A 20,462-nucleotide genomic window follows, 5' to 3' on the forward strand; every position below is an offset into this window, starting at 1 on the left:
TTTTTACAATGTTCATGGAACTTTTTAGTTGGATGTTTATCTAATTATTTTAAAGTGTCACAGCTAGATTGTTTCAGAGAACATTCTAAAGTAACATTCACGTCTGCAAAATTTTAAAATGGAATGTTACCTTAACATTCGCATAACCAAGGCGGGAAAAAAAATTCAAAACATTCAAAAACTGGACGTTGTCGATGTTTAGTGAAAATTCTTTATAACTTAATTGGAAACGTTAGTAAAACGTTCTTAGAATATAGTTTTGTTAGCTGGGTAACCACAGTATTAAGGCTCATTCACACCAAAGAACGTAACTATAACTATAAAGTTTTGATAATCATTATAATTCTATGAGAATAGTAAACTCCATAACTACATTTTTAATGATAATGACAAAGAGCAACATTATCGTTCTCTCGGATTTTATTTTATTTTTTATTTTTTAAGCTGATAAATGATTAAATTTTTGAAAGTTTATCAGAATCCACCCTAGTCAATTTAATTAATGCACGGGCTTCCAATAAACAGAATGTTATGGATTGTTGATGTGGACGCTAAAATAGTTATCGCTTTAGTTATCATTCTTGATGTGAACGTGCCTTCGTACTTTTGCATAAACTGCGTTTTTATTCATGTTTGGGGTGAGTTTTCATCGCATTTACACTGTTTCGAGCGATTCGGAACAGCTTAACTTTGAAGCAGTTCAATTGATTCGGAGTTTTGAAAGTCTCAGTTCCTCATATCACTACTGTAAACAAAATCAGATTTACAGCCATTTACATTAGGAACTATATCATGTGCAGCACGAACTTAAATGAATTGCGTCATATAGGAGAAATGGTGATGAATCTGTTTACTCACATGAACTTGTTTGCATCAACTATAGCGCCAACTAGTGTTTCATTTCTCGATTACTCGACTGGTCAATGCAAACCCTATAAAGTGAAGCTATTTATTAGAAACTGTAGAATTAAATCACATTTTCATAGGGATAAATGGCTGTTTTGCTCATATATATATATATATATATATATATATATATATATATATATATATATATATATATATATATACATATATACAGTCATGTTGTTTGAATTAGTCAGTAGCTCTGAAAACAGCTGTGAGAAGACGTTAAAATGAAATGCCCTTTTTGTCTAAGATGTTGTAAATAAATATGTGATGTGTGTTTATCAAAGTCAGAGTGTGTGGTCTGTTGGTTGTGAAACTGTCTGCTTCAGAGACAGGATTATGGTTTTATTCCCACAGAATTGACTTTCTGTAGTGGAAAGCGGAATGTTTTTTTTTCCCAGGAAATCATTTCTGTCAGAATTACGAGGGTCATTAAACGGCTAACATCGGTTTTAATCACTCATGAAACAACCACAGTTTTATAAGAATGTGTTTCGTGTTGGAAAAGTATAGTAATCGGTTTTTAAATATTATTAATATAAATAAAAATATCTATTTATATTATTTTCTTTTCATTCATTGTTATTTTGTCAGATCTAATGATTAAAACAACTAGGCAAACATTCTGTGCAAATAAAGTGCCATTATATATCAGTTTTATTTATATTTAACATTTAGATTTAGATTAAAATAGCTTTTATTTATATATAGTAGCCTAATATAGTAATAAAAAAATAGAATAAAGCTAATTCATGTAAATCTTGTAAAATGTATTTATTTTGGTAGTTAAATCAGAAATTTTGACCAGTTTTTCTTACACATTTTTATTTTTTTATTTTTTTTTACAAACGGCGCCCCGTAGTTTTGTAACTAAAACAGAACGTAAATAACAACAACAACGATAAAAAAAAACATAATTTATACATATAAAATGATAACTAATGTTACGTTCATAACGGAAGACCGCAAATGAACAAGTCCTACTACAGCGAGGGCTTAACTCATGAATATTAATTACGTAATGTGCGTCCCCCGATAGAACTAACTGATTGGCTGAAACGCAATTTTAGTAACTGAACGCCCACATAGCAAACAAAACGAATCCTATGGCTATGAATATTAATTAGATTGCGTCTGTCCGGCTGTTTGATAAATCGCGAAAGTTTTCAGCTCATGAATATTTAATTAGTCTAGGTGCTCTGACGCTCCAAGCAACGTCAGCCTCTCCTGTTTAATATTTATGAGCTAAGCCTTCCGAATAGGCCGGCGCGATAATCACGCCCCGTTTGTGAGCAGCCAGCGTCCTCGCTCGAGCGCGTCGGTGTGAGGCGCGGCTCGGTGTCGGTGAAGATGCCGGTCTGGCGGCGCTGGATCCGTCCGCTCGCCGCGCTGCTGTTCGCGCTCGTGCTCGCGGTGGCGCTGCCGCTGTGCGCGTGGGAGCTGCGGAGGGCCGAGGTGATTCATTAAAACCTCATTAGAGCTGCACACTGACAGCATAACATTGTAATAATCTATCTATCTATCTGTACTGATGTGTGTGTGTGTGCTGTCTGTATGTGGTTACTGATGTGTGTGTGTGTGTGTGTGTGTGTGTGTGTGTGTGTGTGTGTGTGTGTGTGTGTGTGTAGTAGGTCACAAAAAACAAAAAATTTCACATCACATGTGTTTTTTTGTTTAACTAACCATACCTAACTCTCTCTGGGGGATTTTACAACATCTGGTTCACTACACACAACCTGAGCTACAGAAACCCATCATCAGGTATCTGACACACACACACACACACACACACACACACACACACACACACACACACACACACACACACACACACGTGTCCTGTAAATGAGAATCAGCAGATAATAACTCACAATGGCGTGTGTGTTGTTCCAGGATTCTCTGGATGGTTCCCATATACAGCTTGGACAGCGTGAGTATCAAACACCTCTGTGTGTCCTGACCGGAGCAGGAGTCCCGAGACACTGCTGCGTATTGTCAGGAGAACAATGTCCTACAGCTGTGATTGTGTGTCTTGCAGTGGATCGCGCTTAAATACCCCAAGATCGCCATCTATGTGGACACGTGTCGGGAGTGCTACGAGGCTTATGTCATCTACAACTTCCTGATGTTCCTGCTGAACTTCCTGGAGAACCAGTATCCCAGTCTGGTGCTCATGCTGGAGGTGCAGGAGCAGAGACCCCTGCTGCCCCCTTTCTGCTGCTGCCCACCCTGGGCCATGGGAGAGTGAGCACGCACACACACATATACACGCACACGCACACACACACGTATACTCACACACTCACGCACACTCATATACATGCACACACTCATACACACACACACACACACACACTCACACTCACACTCACACATGCACACACACACACTCACACACTCACACATTTACACACAAAACTCTCACACACACACACACACACGTTTACACACACACACACACACACACACACACACACACACACACACACACACACACACACACACACACACACACACACACACACACACACACACACACGTATACACACACACACACACATACACGCACACTACTGCTATGCAATCACACACACACACACTCACACACACACACACACACACACACACACACACACGCACAGACAACTCTCAAGAAACTCTCATGCACACACACACACAGAGACACACAGAGACACACACACACACACACAGAGACACACACACACACACACACACACACACACACACACACACACACACACACACACACACAGATGATAGTGACACACACACACCACACACACACACACACACACACACACACACACACACACACACACACACACACACACACAGACACACACACACACAGACACACACACACACACACACACACACACACACACACACAGACACAGAGACACAGAGACACACACACACACACACACACACACACACACGCGCACATGCACAAACACACACACACACACAGGCATCTATCTATACTGAGCATCCAAGTCAAGTAAGATGAACATGTCTCTCTGTCTTTCTCAGGGTTCTGTTGTTCAGATGTAAGCTTGGAGTTCTGCAGTACACAGCAGTGAGACCTGTAACCACCATCATTGCCCTGTACGACACACACACACACACACACACACACACACACACACACACACACACACACACACAATCATCTAGATCAGTGGTTCTGAAGATTTACTCTCTGGAACTTCATTTTATTTTCTGTAAAGCTGCTTGTTTTCAAACCTTTTGTAATTTTTTTTCATTTTAATATTATAATAAATAATAATTATATTTTAATTATATTAATATACATATATAACTGCCACTTGTTTGTGGTTATAGGATACTAAAATTATTTTGAAACTACAAATATGACGATTTCACAGCAATTTTTACTCGGTGAAATATTTTCAATATTGAAATAACTTTATTCATTTATGTATTTATTTTTCAAATTTGAGGGTATGGTTTTTCAAGAATTAAAGGAGTGATTCACCCAAAAATGAAAATTTGCAGAAAGTTTACTCACTCTCAGACCATCCAAGATCAGGATGAGTTTGTTTCTTCATCAGATTTGGAGAAATGTAGCATTGCATTAGTGTCTCATCAATGGAAGTGAATGGGTGCCGTCAGAAAGAGAGTCCAAACAGCTGATAAAAACATCACAATAATCCACAGCACTCCAGTCCATCAGTGAACATCATGGCAGCATTAATGCATTTTAACTTAAAAACTTTTCAGTTGTTTTAGCTTATTTTAAAGCTTGTTTAGGTTAATTTTAAATCATTTTACGTAATTTTTTTGAGAACCACTGATCTAGATCAATCACATACAATAATATCATGTATATTGATGGATAAACATATATATATATATATAACCAGCTGGTCTCTGTCTCTGTGCTGTAGTGTGTGTCAGCTGTGTGGAGTTTATGATGAAGGTAATTTCAGCTTCAGAAACGCCTGGACGTACCTCGTTATCGTCAACAACGCCTCACAGCTGGTAACCAACATTTATTCATTTATAAACATAATTTATATTATAGTCTCACTAAGAAAATGTATCAATGTATTGCTGATACTGACACATGCTAATAGTGTAATATAGTATAATTGTATGCTACAGTCAAATGTCTGGAACCACTGGAGTCTAATAAGGAAGATTGGTTTGATTTGCTTGTTTTGTGTTAAGTTTGCGATGTACTGCCTGCTGCTGTTCTACCGAACGCTGAGAGAAGAGCTGAAGCCTCTGAGACCCGTCGGCAAGCTGCTCTGCGTCAAACTCGTCGTCTTTGTGTCCTTCTGGTACATTCATGTTCACACTCACTAAAGCAGCGAAGAGAGTCTGAAGCTGTTTAAGACTATTAACTGCAATGATTATATGTTGAGATTAAACTCATCGGAAAATTGGGTAGTTTTGTATGTTGTTCCAGGGTTAGCATCATGCGAGGTCTTCTGTGGGGGGAATAATATAATACTGAATTTAAAGACAGATGGTTTCTAGGGTGTTGCTATGTGGTAATAGGTGGTTGCAGAAGTGTTTCTAGGCAGTTTGTAGAATTTTCTGGATGGTTGCTAGGGTTTTGTTAGGCAGTTGGTTGCAAGGCAAGTGATAGATGTTACAGATGGTTGCTAGGGCATTGCTATGTAGTACTAGGCAGTTGCTAGGGTGTTTCTAGGCAGTTTGTTGGTTTTTTGTGTTGTTGCTAGGGTGCTGTTAGGCAGTTGGTTGCAAGGCAAGTGATAGGTGTTATAGATGGTTGCTAGGGTGTTGCTATGTAGTACTAGGCAGTTGCTAGGGTGTTTCTAGGCAGTTTGTTGGGTTTTTTGTGTTGTTGCTAGGGTGTTGTTAGACAGTTGGTTGCAACAAGGCAAGTGATAGGTGTTATAGATGGTTGCTAGAGCATTGCTATGTGGTACTAAGCGGTTGCTAGGGTGTTTTTAGGCAGTTTGTTGGGTTTTTTGTGTTGTTGCTAGGGTGTTGTTAGGCAGGTGGTTGCAACAAGGCAAGTGATAGGTGTTATAGATGGTTGCTAGAGCATTGCTATGTGGTACTAAGCGGTTGCTAGGGTGCTTCTAAGCAGTTTGTATGGTTGGCTGGTTGTTAGGGTTTTGTTAGGCAGTTGATTGCAAGGAAGGAGATTGTGTTATAGATGGTTGCTAGGGCGTTGCTATGTGGTACTGCACAGTTGCTAGGTTGTTTCTAGGCAGTTTGTTGTGATAGATGTTTCAATGCTAGGGTGTTGTTAGGCAGTTGCTATGATGTTTTCAGTGTTTGCAATGGAGTTGATGGGTATAATAGATGGTTGTTAGATTGTTAGTGGGAGGCTAGGGTATTGCTAGACAGGGGTGTCTTTGTGGTTGCTAGGGTGAAACATGCAAGAATGAGAAATAAAGAGTGGGACAATGTATGTGACGTGTAGTTTTGTGTTGTAGGCAGGCTGTGCTGATCGCTCTGCTGGTGAAGGTCGGAGTGATTTCAGACAAACACACTTGGGAGTGGGACAGTGTGGAAGCCGTAGCCACGGGACTACAGGTGAACATACACACTCCCTCACACACACACACACACACACACACACACACACACACACACACACACACAAACACTACACAACACACCATATATACAGCCGTTTACATCAGGATATGTCATAGACATTACATATTTTGTTAGTTTCAGAAATAAAAGAGGACATGGTTTAGTCTTTTGATGAACTGTCTGTGTGTTTAATTGTGTGTGTGTGTGCAGGACTTCATCATCTGTCTGGAGATGTTTCTGGCAGCGATCGCTCATCACTACAGTTTCAGCAGTCGTCCGTATGTTCATGAGGATGATGAAGGCTCGTGCTTCGACTCACTCCTCGCCATGCTGGACGTCTCAGACATACGCGCAGACATCACAGAGCAAGTGCGCAACGCCGGTGAGAACGATCACGCACACGTCTAATGCTGTTTATAATTACTATATTTATATAACTCTTATACTATACATATTTTTGAAATAAATTATTGAAATTATTAAATAATACAAATGTATGTTTCCTTTTGAAAACTGTACACAATTACCAACAATTTTTGTCTTGCAAATTTTGTTATATTAGCTAATAATTGTCACATGGGTGTTTTTCCTGTTTTCCTGGGTGGTTGCTAGGGTGTTGCTGGGGTGTTACTAGTTACAAGGGTGTTCTCCATGATTGCAAGGCAACTGATGGTCACTAGGGTAATGCTATGTGGTTGCTTGGCAGTTACTACTTCCTAGGGTGTTGCTAAGCATTTTGTAGAGTTTTCTGGGTGGTTGCTTGGCAGTTGCTGGGTGTTCCTTGATGAAAGGGTGTTTTCCATGATTGCAAGGCAGCTGATGGTAGCTAGGGCGGTACTATGTGGTTGCTAGGCAGTTGCTAGGGTGTTCCTTGATGCAAGGGTGTTTTCCATGATTGCAAGGCAGCTGATGGTCACTAGGGCGTTGCTATGTGGTTGCTTGGCAGTTGCTGGGGTGTTCCTTGATGCAAGGTTGTTTCCATGATTGCAAGGCAGCTGATGGTAGCTAGGGCGGTACTATATGTGGTTGCTAGGCAGTTGCTAGGGTGTTCCTTGATGCAAGGGTGTTTTCCATGATTGCAAGGCAGCTGATGGTCACTAGGGCGTTGCTATGTGGTTGCTTGGCAGTTGCTGGGCTGTTCCTTGATGCAAGGGTGTTTCCATGATTGCAAGGCAGCTGATGGTAGCTAGGGCGGTACTATGTGGTTGCTAGGCAGTTGATGGGGTGTTCCTTGATGTAAGGGTGTTTCCATGATTGCAAGGCAACTGATGGTCACTAGGGTGTTGCTATGTGGTTGCTTGGCAGTTACTACTTCCTAGGGTGTTGCTAAGCATTTTGTAGAGTTTTCTGGGTGGTTGCTATGCAGTTGCTGGGTGTTCCTTGAAGCAAGGGTGTTTTCCATGATTGCAAGGCAGCTGATGGTCACTAGGGCGTTGCTATGTGGTTGCTTGGCAGTTGCTGGGCTGTTCATTGATGCAAGGGTGTTTCCATGATTGCAAGGCAGCTGATGGTAGCTAGGGCGGTACTATGGCAAGGCAGCTGATGGTCACTAGTGTTCCTTGATGCAAGGGTGTTTTCCATGATTGCAAGGCAGCTGATGGTCACTAGGGCATTGCTATGTGGTTGCTTGGCAGTTGCTGGGTGTTCCTTGATGTAAGGGTGTTTCCATGATTGCAAGGCAGCTGATGGTCACTAGGGCGTTGCTATGTGGTTGCTTGGCAGTTGCTGGGCTGTTCCTTGTTGCAAGGGTGTTTCCATGATTGCAAGGCAGCTAATGGTTGCTAGGGAGTTACTATGTGGTTGCTTGGCAGTTGCTAGGGTGTTGCTGGGCTGTTCCTTGTTGCAAGGGTGTTTCCATGATTGCAAGGCAACTGATGGTCACTAGGGTGTTGCTATGTGGTTGCTTGGCAGTTATTACTTGCTAGGGTGTTGCTAAGCATTTTGTAGAGTTTTCTGGGTGGTTGCTATGCAGTTGCTGGGTGTTCCTTGAAGCAAGGGGGTTTTCCATGATTGCAAGGCAGCTGATGGTCACTAGGGCGTTGCTATGTGGTTGCTTGGCAGTTGCTGGGCTGTTCATTGATGCAAGGGTGTTTCCATGATTGCAAGGCAGCTGATGGTAGCTAGGGCGGTACTATGTGGTTGCTAGGCAGTTGCTAGGGTGTTCCTTGATGCAAGGGTGTTTTCCATGATTGCAAGGCAGCTGATGGTCACTAGGGTGTTGCTATGTGGTTGCTTGGCAGTTGCTGGGTGTTCCTTGATGTAAGGGTGTTTCCATGATTGCAAGGCAGCTGATGGTCACTAGGGCGTTGCTATGTGGTTGCTTGGCAGTTGCTGGGCTGTTCATTGATGCAAGGGTGTTTCCATGATTGCAAGGCAGCTGATGGTAGCTAGGGCGGTACTATGTTGGTTGCTATGCAGTTGCTGGGTGTTCCTTGAAGCAAGGGTGTTTTCCATGATTGCAAGGCAGCTGATGGTAGCTAGGGTGGTACTATGTGGTTGCTAGGCAGTTGCTGGGCTGTTCCTTGTTGCAAGGGTGTTTCCATGATTGCAAGGCAGCTAATGGTTGCTAGGGCGTTGCTATGTGGTTGCTAGTCATCTCATTATCAGTAGCTTGATGCAAGGGTGTTTCCATGATTGCAAGGCAGCTGATGGTAGCTAGGGCGGTACTATGTGGTTGCTAGGCAGTTGCTAGGGGTGTTCCTTGATGCAAGGGTGTTTTCCATGATTGCAAGGCAGCTGATGGTCACTAGGGCGTTGCTATGTGGTTGCTAGGCAGTTGCTGGGTGTTCCTTGATGTAAGGGTGTTTCCATGATTGCAAGGCAGCTGATGGTAGCTAGGGCGGGTACTATGTGGTTGCTAGGCAGTTGCTAGGGTGTTCCTTGATGTAAGGGTGTTTCCATGATTGCAAGGCAGCTGATGGTAGCTAGGGCGGTACTATGTGGTTGCTAGGCAGTTGCTAGGGTGTTCCTTGATGCAAGGGTGTTTTCCATGATTGCAAGGCAGCTGATGGTCACTAGGGCGTTGCTATGTGGTTGCTTGGCAGTAGTTGCTGGGTGTTCCTTGATGTAAGGGTGTTTCCATGATTGCAAGGCAGCTGATGGTAGCTAGGGCGGTACTATGTGGTTGCTAGGCAGTTGCTGGGCTGTTCCTTGTTGCAAGGGTGTTTCCATGATTGCAAGGCAGCTAATGGTTGCTAGGGAGTTACTATGTGGTTGCCCCTCAGTTGCTAGGGTGTTGCTAAGCAGTTTGTAGAGTTTTCTGGGTGGTTGCTAGGGTGTTCTCAGTGGTTTCTAGACAGTTGCTAGGTATCAATAAACAAAAGTCAATTTGTCTCCAGCTTTTGTGATCTCATGATCGCGGAACACAAGGCAAATTTGTTTGTCATGATTCGTCATTAAACGTGTGTGAGGTTTGTGTGCTCTGCAGGTCGTACAGTGTTCGGTCGTCCCCGTAAGCTGTTCTTCGGCTCTGAAGCAGATGTTGTTCAGGGTGAACACACCGGTCTCCTCGCCGGGACGTCCCACGAGCACCACTCAGCCCCCCCTTCCCCGCAGGGGCGTTACCAGGGGCTGGGCTACACTGACACGCCCCACTCAGTCTCCGCCCCCGCCGGCTTCACATCCTCCTCCTGGGAGAGTGACAGCGACTCGGGGCCTGCAGCGGCCAATCAGAGCACAGGAACAGAGTACTAGCAAACGGTGCGGTGAGGTTATGGGATAATAGACACTCAGACATACAGTGAAGACCTGTTCACATCTGCATAATGCAAACAGATATTATTCAAAATAATCTAATTTCAGTCTCCATGAAAACTTTACCTGAATTGAAGTAAAACAGCATATTATACAGCGAAGCTACTGGAACCAATGTTATTGTAGTATTTTTTTTTTTTATATATACTATACAGTTTTCAATAATATTTTGAATTAGCTTTAATTTTTAAATACTTTGAATTTTCTTTTTAATTTTTTTTAATATTTAGAAATTTCATGTGCTTTTGTTATTTACAGTAGTTATTTTAATATCACTGTTTGTTTCATTTAAATTAATTTCAGTTTTAGATTTGATTTATTTTAGATTTATTTTAGAGCCTGGACTTATTTCAATTAGTTGCCAAAGCAACATGTCTAATTTTAGTTTACTTTACTTAATCTAATATTTGTATTTTATTTAATAAAATTTATTTAATTATATTTAAGATTTATTTTAACAAAAGTGTTCCTAATAGTTTTAGTTTTTAATAATAACCCTGTATTTGTTCTGATTTTTATATTATAATTTATTTTATTATTAATTTGTCATTTTAAATTATTATTATTACTATAAGTGTCAGAAACCATGAACTCCAGAGACTCCAAACTCCGTGAGAAACTCCCAACACTAGGTGGCACTATAATAAAAACATTGTTGTTATGTTTTTAAAATCTTGTACCAAATAATGTGTGCTTGATGTGAAATTGATGTGAGAAAAAAAATCTTTACACAAACCCATAAAATACAGACCTGTTCTTATTCTGTGCAAGTATTGTAATAAACAGTGTGTTATGTTTTAAATCAGTCACTAATAATATAAAAGTGCTGGCCTGATTCCTGTTAAATTGTTTAATATATTGCCATGTGACATTAACTAATGTTATACAAGTATATATATATTATTTCATGTTGTGGCTCAACAGCTTTTATAATACTGATAATCATGTAATGGAATTAAAATGTGTGTGAATATATTCTTTTTCCACGAAACTGCTGATATTATTCTTTCACATTATAAATCATAAATACATATCACACATACACACATAAATACTGTATACACCACAAATGGAGTTTTATTTTACCAGCAGGGGGCAGAATAATATTACAAAGGCTCATATTAAAAACAAACCATATTTCTGTTGTCCTCCTCCTGACTGATTGATCTGTAAAAATATGTGTACAAAACTTTACACTGACATCATAACAGGTCATAAAACATTTCAAAAAGCTTCTTCTCCTTCAGTTTTAACAAATGTACAAATGCACAGCAAAATAAGGCTTGAAATCCTGCTCATGTTATTTTGAGTTACATTTGAGTTATTCAATTCTTCTCTTCAGATTTTGGTTCTAGAGTTCTCAGTTTGAGTTTGTAGCTGAAAATGACAGATTTTAAAGTGACTTCAGTGACAGTTGTTTCTAAAAATGATCTGAAAAGCATCACGTAACTCACATCGGCTTCAATTCAGTGTTGAGATAAATCAGGTGGACAGAAATGTTTCCCCTGATTATTCAGTGGAATACAACATGAAACTATTTTCATAAATTATTTTTGTGAAGTGCTTAGAGTCAACATGAAATCAAAATAATCAAATCTGATGACTTTCTTAATTCATGTTCAGTGCATTTTAAAGCTTGTCTTCGTAATCTGCATTTTCTCATCGAATGTTCTCAGAAATGTTCACATTATGGAAATAAAATGTATTTCATTATTTTGTTTTCTGAGGAGTTGTCTGAACGTTATGTAGTTTTGAGAAGATGCACAGTCACAGGAAGCTTCACACACACAAATAACATGCTACAGGTTTAAAATACTAATTACAGTGATTCATCTATACACAAATAATAATATAACAACCCATATAATATAAAACACAAAGTCTGAATCAACAAAAGACAAAAAGAGTTTGGTTGTTAAAGCAACAGTTCAGGCAAAAATGAAAATGTGCTTAGGAATATACTGCATGAGTCTGATATTGTGCTTTTTTTGTCCATTTTAGAGCTTGATATGTGTTTTCTGAAATTAAAATCAGTGGTGATTCTTTGCAAACTCTTTGAGTAAATGTGTTTATTTTGAGGTGAACTGTTCCTTTAAAAGAGGCATTATCATGAAGACTGTGCTGTGTTTCTGAAAACTGAGCTAAAAGACACAGAAATAAGACATCTGACCCCCTTCAGTACATCAAATTATACATCAGTGAAGGTTCACTTGCTCAAATTAGGTACAGATCTCTTTAATAGCAGTTACAAACCGTACCAGACTTCATGTGAACCATAAACCGGAACCTCCAAACCAAACAAATAAATCTTCTGTGGCTTCGAGTGCATGTTTGTAGCTTTGAGCTCATCTGTATGCTAATGAAGTTAACGCTAATGTGCTTTTCGCTCATTTTTGACCAGTTCTATTGTGTTTAAGCCTTCTGTTGTGTTCAAAAACTGAGTACAGTTTTAGAGTGTGTTCGTCAAATTGACCCACATTGGTTTTCATGCAATTTTTCAAAAATAAACACCATAAAAACACTAAAGATTCATGTAGATGGTCAGAGACTAACAAATATAAAGTATGTAAGAAATGTAATAACTCTCATTTATTTTTATGGTGTTATTTCTATTGTGTTAGTGGTCAATTTGACCACACATTTTGATATTTTCATGTTTCACAGACACAAAATACGTTTTTGTCATTGTAGGATTGTAGGTGGAAATAACTACAAGTATAAACAGTACCTAACATTATTTGTACTTGGTGTAAGTAGTTTTGATTGCGATTTGTACCTCCCAATGTTTTATTGTAATGTTCTTTGTCAAACCCTTGTAATGAGTTTCTCACACTTTTTCAGTGCTGCAACAGACTAGTAATTGAGATCCTAAAAACTTACAAAAAGATTTTTTTATTTATTGTGAAACCCAACTAGATAAAAAAAAAAAAAACAGCTACTCAATTTCGAGTAAACGTTGAGTCTTAAATTTCATAAATTCACATGTATTTCATATTTTAGGCTTTGAGAAGCTACAACAATGGTCTTCCGTTGTTTACCGGCATCTTTAATGTTTTTCAGATTGTTGATTTTTGGTGAATTGCATAGAATCCAGTAGGGCTATGTTTAACCCCAACACAAAAGTCCTAATAAACTCTGTACAGCCTTGCCAAAACGCATCTATGTGCTGAAACTTTGCATGCATATGCATGACTGTAAAAGAAAAATATTCACCAAATTTTAAGAGGAAATAAACATTTTAAGTAGTATTTCGAGCAATTTGAATATTTGAGCGTGGGTCAATTTGACCCAACACAAAAGTAGTAACATTTCTCAGCACAGCCTTTCCAAAACACATCCATGTGCGGAAACTTTGCATGCACATTCATGACCCCAAATGTAAAATATCCACCAAATTTCAAGAAGAAATAAATAGTTAGATCAGTATCTTGAGTCATTTAAAATACATATGTGGGTCAAATTAACCACAACACAAAAGTCGTAACAAACTCCGTACAGCCTTTCCAAAACAAATCCATGTGCTGATATTTTGCATGCACATACATGCTGCTAAATGAATCATATCCACCAAATTTCAAGAAGAAATAAATATTTTAACCAGTATTTCGAGCAGTTTGAAAATTTGAGCATGGGTCAATTTGACCCAGCACAAAAGTTGTAATAGTATTTGTACAGCCTTTCCAAAACACATCCATGTGCTGAAACTTTGCACACACATTCATGATGCTAAATAAAAAATATCTGCCAAATTTCAGTAAGAAATAAAGAGTATTTCAAGCAGTTTATAAAAATGAGTGTGGGACAATTTGACCCCAACACAACCGGGGTTCAAAAAAAATGAACTTCTATAAGTCTAAGAGGTCATAAAAACCCCAGACACATTGGCTCTTTGAGGTCAGAACTGACTGTCCATAGGAAATGAATGGGAAAGTGTCCAGAGATGTTTGCATTTGATTGTAGCTGTGATATGAATGGGAAACTCACGATCTGAGGTGTGTCACTCCTCTGCAGTGCGCTCAGGTAATATGGAGTGCTCTTGCGCGATGGCCGCCAGCTCCTTCAGGAACTCAGCGAACAGAAATGTAGTGAACACTCTGTTCCTTAACTGCGGTGGGATTTTGGGGCAGGGAGGAAGAGGTTTGCATGGACGACCCGAGACGTGGCCATTCAGGAACCAGCCGGCGTTTTCTTGCAGGTGGACTTCTCTCTCTGACAGGAGGAGAAAGAAGATGGTTTCAGCTTGCAAACAAAAAGACAATCAAACAATCGGGACAGGACGACGCACACCTTGCTCTTTTAAGGCCTGGTCTTTGAGCAGCAGGTACTGGGCGGCTTCACGGACCAGCTCGGGAAAATCCGGATTGGACGCTGCGTGCTGTTCAATCTGACAACCCACCGACAGCAGAACCTGAGACAAACACACAAGCTCAAGTTCAGATGTAGAGCATCACATTGTCTAATAATTCAAAAGTCATTCTGATGTCATTTTCAGATTCATAAATGTTAACTAAATTAAATAAACTTTAACTAATATATATATTATTATTTCCACTAGTTACCAGGGCAACGTTTTTGTTTAGTTTAATTTAAAGTAACACAATACATTACGTTCCATAAAAAGCAACAAAGTAACAAAAGTAAATGTTACTTTTGTTCTGGAGTAAAGCAATATTGTACTGCATTACTTTTAAAAGTAACTTTCCTCAGCACTGATTATACTAATATGGTATAAACAGTGTTCTGTACCTGGTACAGTGAGCGTGCGCCGGTCTGAGACGCGGGTCTGGTGTTCAGAATGAATCCTCGCAGCAGCGGTTGTGGATATGTGGCCAGCTGCGCTAAAATCCCTGTAAGCAGCAGGTTGACTTCAATGGAGTTCTCCAGCATGTTCTCCAGTCGGGACAGCAGGACGCTGATGAACGGCCCTGAGGAACCACAGCTGCTTTAGACTGCTTTGATTATTTGATTCAAACCCAAATTTGGCTCTGAACATTTGCTACAATTCAACAATGCTTCACTTCAGAAAGTGAGTCCTAGCTGCTTCCGTATCACTAACTGTAAACTCTGTTAAAGCCCAACTGAACTGTTCTCTAGACTCAACAGGTCATCTAAGCTTGGAAAACATCAGCCAGATTAATCGAATACTGAATCAGATCTGAAATAACTAGGGCCGTCAAATGATTAATCACGATTAATCACATCCAAAATAAAAGTTTTGTTTACATAATATATTTATGTGTACAGGGTATATTTATTATGTATATATAAATACACACACACATAAATTATATATTTAGAAAATATTTACATGTATATACATTTATATATTTATATTCTTATATTTTATATTATATAGAAATATATTTAATATAGAAACATAACATATTCTTCTTAAATATATACATGCATGTGTGTGTATTTATATATACATAATAAATATACACAGTATGCACACATATATTATGTAAACAAAACTATTATTTATGTCATAAATAATCATCAATCATCTTTAAACAGTCCTTAAAATAACACAATCAAAATAGCTCAGACTCTTCACAGGACTGTAGTTTTAATTTGTGCAACTCAAAAATATCTCAAAAATAAATTTCCACCATCTTTAACCTGTTCTGTATCATATTTGATTCACAAATTTCTAAGGCCTTTGAATGATCAACATGATTAAAACTTTGCTGTTTCACTCAATCTCCTCGTGTCTTCTGTCTCTGAGTGATAGTTGAGAGTGTTTTATCCAGTCAAAGCTCTTTTAGTGTACTTGTACAAGCGTCCAGCTTCATCTTGTGTCAGATCTTGAGTGATTTTGATCAAGTAAAGGTCAGAATAACTGCAGTAATATCTCCAGATGAACTCTTACTGGACTTTACTTGATTCTCCATCAATCATGTTTTAGAGTCTCAAATCTGATCATCAGGATCTTTTGAGGAGCGTTTGTTTCCAGGAGCTTTACTTTCACTGTTCCTCAGCGGAGGAATGATCTTCACAAGCCTCCAGAACATCTCACATCTTCTGAGGAGCCTTTATTTCTTCATCTCTCAATCACTGCATTATATGTTCGGATCATTTACATCTCATCTCACTGACACACATTACTGGAGATACAGAGCACAGACTGATATTTAGATCATTTTATGTCAGTGTCTGCTCTACTGTTATAAAGATCTCATTGATTTATATCACAAGCATCAGAATTTCATCATAAAAATATCAGCATTGGCACCAAACTGAATAAAATCAAACAGTTTTTTTCCTCCATATTCTCATTATATCAGACTATATGAGCCATAAAACCCTGATGGATCAAATAAGGTACCTAAAATAGAACACATATGCACACTCTTGCCTAAAGGTTCAATAAATTCTCCACTTCAAAAATAAACTCTTCCATATTCAGACTCTTCAATCATTCCAAACCATATAAAATCTCACGACTGACCTGTAAACGAGATCCCATGTTTCCTGCTCTCGGCTTTATTCAGTTCTTCATCCGCATCGTCTTCACCCTCACACTCCTCACAGAAGCAGTTAAAGTCCAGCTCCTCTTCCTCGTCCCCATGCAGGAGATCCTGCAGCCGCTGGAGCTGCTCTTCATCCTCCACGACAGAGTCTTCCTCTCCTCCCAGATCCCGAATCAGCTCCAGACACTGAGAGATGAAGTCGTCTCCTGCGGCTTCGGCCGTTTTGCTCTCATTGCAGTTGTGGTCCAGATGTGCAGCATCGCCCTCTAATTCCGCTTTCTGCTCCTCAAAACCACGTCCGTTCACAATCGGTTCGGATTCTGGATGTTCTGCGTGATTATGGTTCAGTGTGTGATTAGCGTGCATCAGATTGCTGTTTATGTAGTTAATGTGGGTTGGTTTATTCAAGCCGTTTTTGATGAACATCCGCCGGTCGTCGCGAGCGTCTTTTTGCGCGATCAGATTGTAAACCAACACGTCGTCCTGAAATTCCGACTCCTCTATATAAGATCCTTTAATCAGCATGATGGCGTTTTTACGCATTTCCTGAATGTGTTTCGGGGGTTCGTCCGGGACGTCGGGCGTCGGTTCCCTGTCTGGTGCAGCGTCGTACGTATCGTCCCATTCCAGCTCGAGTATCGTCCCGACTCGCTCGCGGTCGCCGGTGGAGCTGGTTTCCGAAGGCGGATGAGGAGTCGGAGTTTGAGGAGGCGGAGTAGAGCGAGGAAGACGCTCGTCCTCATCCTCGTCCTGATACTCGTCCGGGGACGGATTGAGGCCGTCGTACGGAGCCGACCACACGTCGCACGCGTGGACAGTCGTACAGACGGATCTGCGCGCGTCATACAGATACTGAAGATAGTTCTTGTGCATCAGCGGCTCGGATGCTGTTATTCGGGAGCATCCGACCGTATCTCCACCTGAGAACAGATCCTCCATTCCTGAAGAGGCAGAGAGGAGATTTAGGACTGAATTAGTGCCAAATTAAATTTAAAGATAAAGGGTTAGTTCAACCAAAAAAAAGAAAACTCTGTCATTAATTACTCACCCTTTACATTAATTACAAACCCGTAAGACTTCGGAACACAAATTAAGATATTCTTAATGAACTCCAAGAGCTCTCTGACCCTCCCATAGACAGCAAGGATCCTAACAAGATCAAGGCTCAGAAACGTAGTAAGGAGATTGTTAAAATATATCCATGTGACATCAGTGGCTCAACCGTAATTTTACGAAGCTATGAGAATGCTTTCTGTGTGCAAAGAAAACAAAACTAATGACAATTCGTCTCCTCTGTGTCACCAAATAGCGTCATTTTGGAGTGTAACACATGCATAACACATGCAACGTATGTGCGTGGATACGTTGTTTTCGATCAGATCAAAGCATAAACAACATAAACAACTTTTCCGTGTACGGAGCTGCTGACACAGAACAGCAAACATTGTTTATGTTCAGTAGACACTCTCCAATATAGGGTGACACGGAGGAGATGAATTGTTGAATAAAGTCGTTATTTTTGTTTTCTTCGCGCGCAAAAAGTATTCTTGTAGCTTTGTAAAATTACGGTTGAACAGTTGAATGTCACATGGATTATTTTAACGATCTCCTTGCTACGTTTCTGGACATTGATCGTGGTAATTACAATGCTGTCTATGGAGGGTCATAGAGCTCTCTGAATTCATCAAAAATATCCTAATTTGTGTTCCAAAGTTGAACGAAGGTCTTACAGGTTTAGAACGACCTGAGCGTGAGTAATTAATGACAGAATTTTCATTTTTGGGTGAAGTAACCCTTTAAAGGGCACCTATTATGCCCCTTCTTACAAGATGTTATATTAGTCTTGGGTGCCCCTAGAATGTGTCTGAAGTTTCAGCTCAAATGCCCCACAGATCATTTATTATAACATCTCCAGAAGAGAGTGTCGCGTAAACGTCTCTGCTTTGCATAGCTACTTTATTCTTACGAGACATTGTTGACGTTACAGCTGCTCGAGAGCAGAGAAAATAGAGGACAGCATACAAAGCTGAGGGTGGAAACTATGGCAATGCGGGGCATATGCAATGTGATGTCACATTGCATAGAGAATCAAGGCGTAGTGAAACTGATTTGGTTTAAAGGGGATTATAATATAAGGACTGGGTGGATATTTATCATTGTTTGGTGGTTGTGTTCACACACTGCCAACACACATTTATGTTCTGACACCATGAATTTTTTTTTACAAATGTTCTTCCAGTAACGTAGAGAGAATGTTCTTTCAGAGTTATTTGCATTTTAATAACGTTCTCAAAATGTTAGCACAAAAACATTTTCCTGAAAACTTTAGTTGCTTGTTTGTCTAAGATGGATTCGAGAACATTTAAAAGTCATAATAAAAAGGAATGTTAACCTTAATGTTGTCTCTAATGCTCACATAAACATAAAAAACACTGGACATTTTGAATATTTACAGAGAACGTTCAGAAGTAACGTTTTCATAACCTAATGAGAACGTTAGAAAAATGTTCTCAGATCATATATTTGTTAGCTGTATATGCATGTAATTTTTTAAAATAACATTAAAGTCAGTCAAAACTATAAAGTATAAAAAGACATTCCTTGAAGTGAAAATAAAATAAGTTAAAAGTTTTCTTTATGATAAATTTTATTTAGTTTAACTTGATGTGCTAAAATGACTAAAATTAAACCTGAATTAAAAATTAATAAAAAAAAATGACAATAAAGTTACTTAAACTAACTAAAATTAAAACGAAAACAAAAATACAAATAAAAACTAATTTTATATATTAATATAAACTGTAATAGTATCACAGTGATACCAATGTAAATAAGAAATGAATGCATTTATTCATCAGGGATGCATTACATTCATCAAACATGACAGTAAAGACATTTATAATGATACTAAAGATTTCTATTTGAAATAAATGCTGTTCTTCTGAACTTTCTATTCATCTGTGAATCCTGAAAAATAAAATGTATCAAAGTTTCCACAAAAATATTGTGCAGCACAACTGTTTCAACATTGATAATAATCAGAAATGTTCATATTAGAATGATTTCTGAAGATCATGTGACACTGAAGACTGGAGTAATTCAGCTGCGCATCACAGAAATAAATTACATTTGAATATATATTCACATAGAAAACAGCTATTTTATATTCTAATAATATTTCACAATTTTACTGTATTTTAATACAATTTAAACTTTAATACAATAAAACCTTATTGACTTCAAGCTTTTAAATGGTAGCGTATGTAATGTTTTGTAAATTATTATTCATCTCAAATTAAATACGGCTTCCTCTCTGACTAAAGTATATACGAGAACACAAATCATGAAGTTCATTACCCATGTTGCCCCTCAGCAGGCCCTCGGTGACCTTTGACCAGAGGATGTAGTCGGGTTTGGGCGTCTGCGGTGGAGAGGAGCAGGGTTTGTGAATGAAGAAGGAGGGTGTGAGCGAGAGCAGCGCAGACGCAGTGATGGAGTAACAGTCTCTCTCTCGCAGACGGAGTCTCTCAGCGTGCGTCAGGTGAGAACACGGGAGCAGATACCTGCACCAGCAAACATGGACAAAGTCTGGTCAGATCCCACCCGAAACACACGCATGACATCACACTCCACACAAACAGCCATTGGTCGGACTGACAGACAGTCCCGCCCCCAGAGTCAGTGTTATTGTCTCAAGCTGCTGAGCATCTCAGTGTTTTGAAAGTGCAGTTACACTATTAAAGAAGTCCAGCTAATAAACTA

General features: G+C 39.3%; 1 protein-coding gene and 1 pseudogene across 2 annotated transcripts in view; one reads left to right on the forward strand and one right to left on the reverse strand.

Annotated features, from left to right (window-relative positions):
* Window positions 1-2,144: 2,144 nt before the first annotated feature.
* LOC109063735 lies at window positions 2,145-10,419 on the forward strand (annotated as a pseudogene).
* Window positions 10,420-11,279: 860 nt separating this feature from the next.
* The window catches only part of LOC109048488 (FHF complex subunit HOOK interacting protein 1A), a 20,406-nt gene continuing 11,223 nt past the window's right edge, over window positions 11,280-20,462 (reverse strand). The window contains exons 8-13 of one of the 2 annotated variants that reach the window (XM_042713586.1): window positions 20,058-20,263; window positions 16,679-17,641; window positions 14,974-15,152; window positions 14,515-14,635; window positions 14,212-14,436; window positions 11,280-11,394 (exon numbers count right to left, since the gene is read on the reverse strand). In XM_042713586.1, the coding sequence (XP_042569520.1) occupies window positions 14,225-14,436; window positions 14,515-14,635; window positions 14,974-15,152; window positions 16,679-17,641; window positions 20,058-20,263 (1,681 nt within the window). In that variant the 3' untranslated portion in view covers window positions 11,280-11,394; window positions 14,212-14,224. Of the gene's footprint in view, window positions 14,437-14,514; window positions 14,636-14,973; window positions 15,153-16,678; window positions 17,642-20,057; window positions 20,264-20,462 lie in introns of both variants that reach the window. The other variant, XM_042713585.1, reaches the window with a different exon arrangement.

The sequence above is a fragment of the Cyprinus carpio genome, chromosome A23 (genome assembly GCF_018340385.1).
Source record: "Cyprinus carpio isolate SPL01 chromosome A23, ASM1834038v1, whole genome shotgun sequence".
In the NCBI taxonomy this organism is placed as follows: Eukaryota; Metazoa; Chordata; class Actinopteri; order Cypriniformes; family Cyprinidae; genus Cyprinus; species Cyprinus carpio.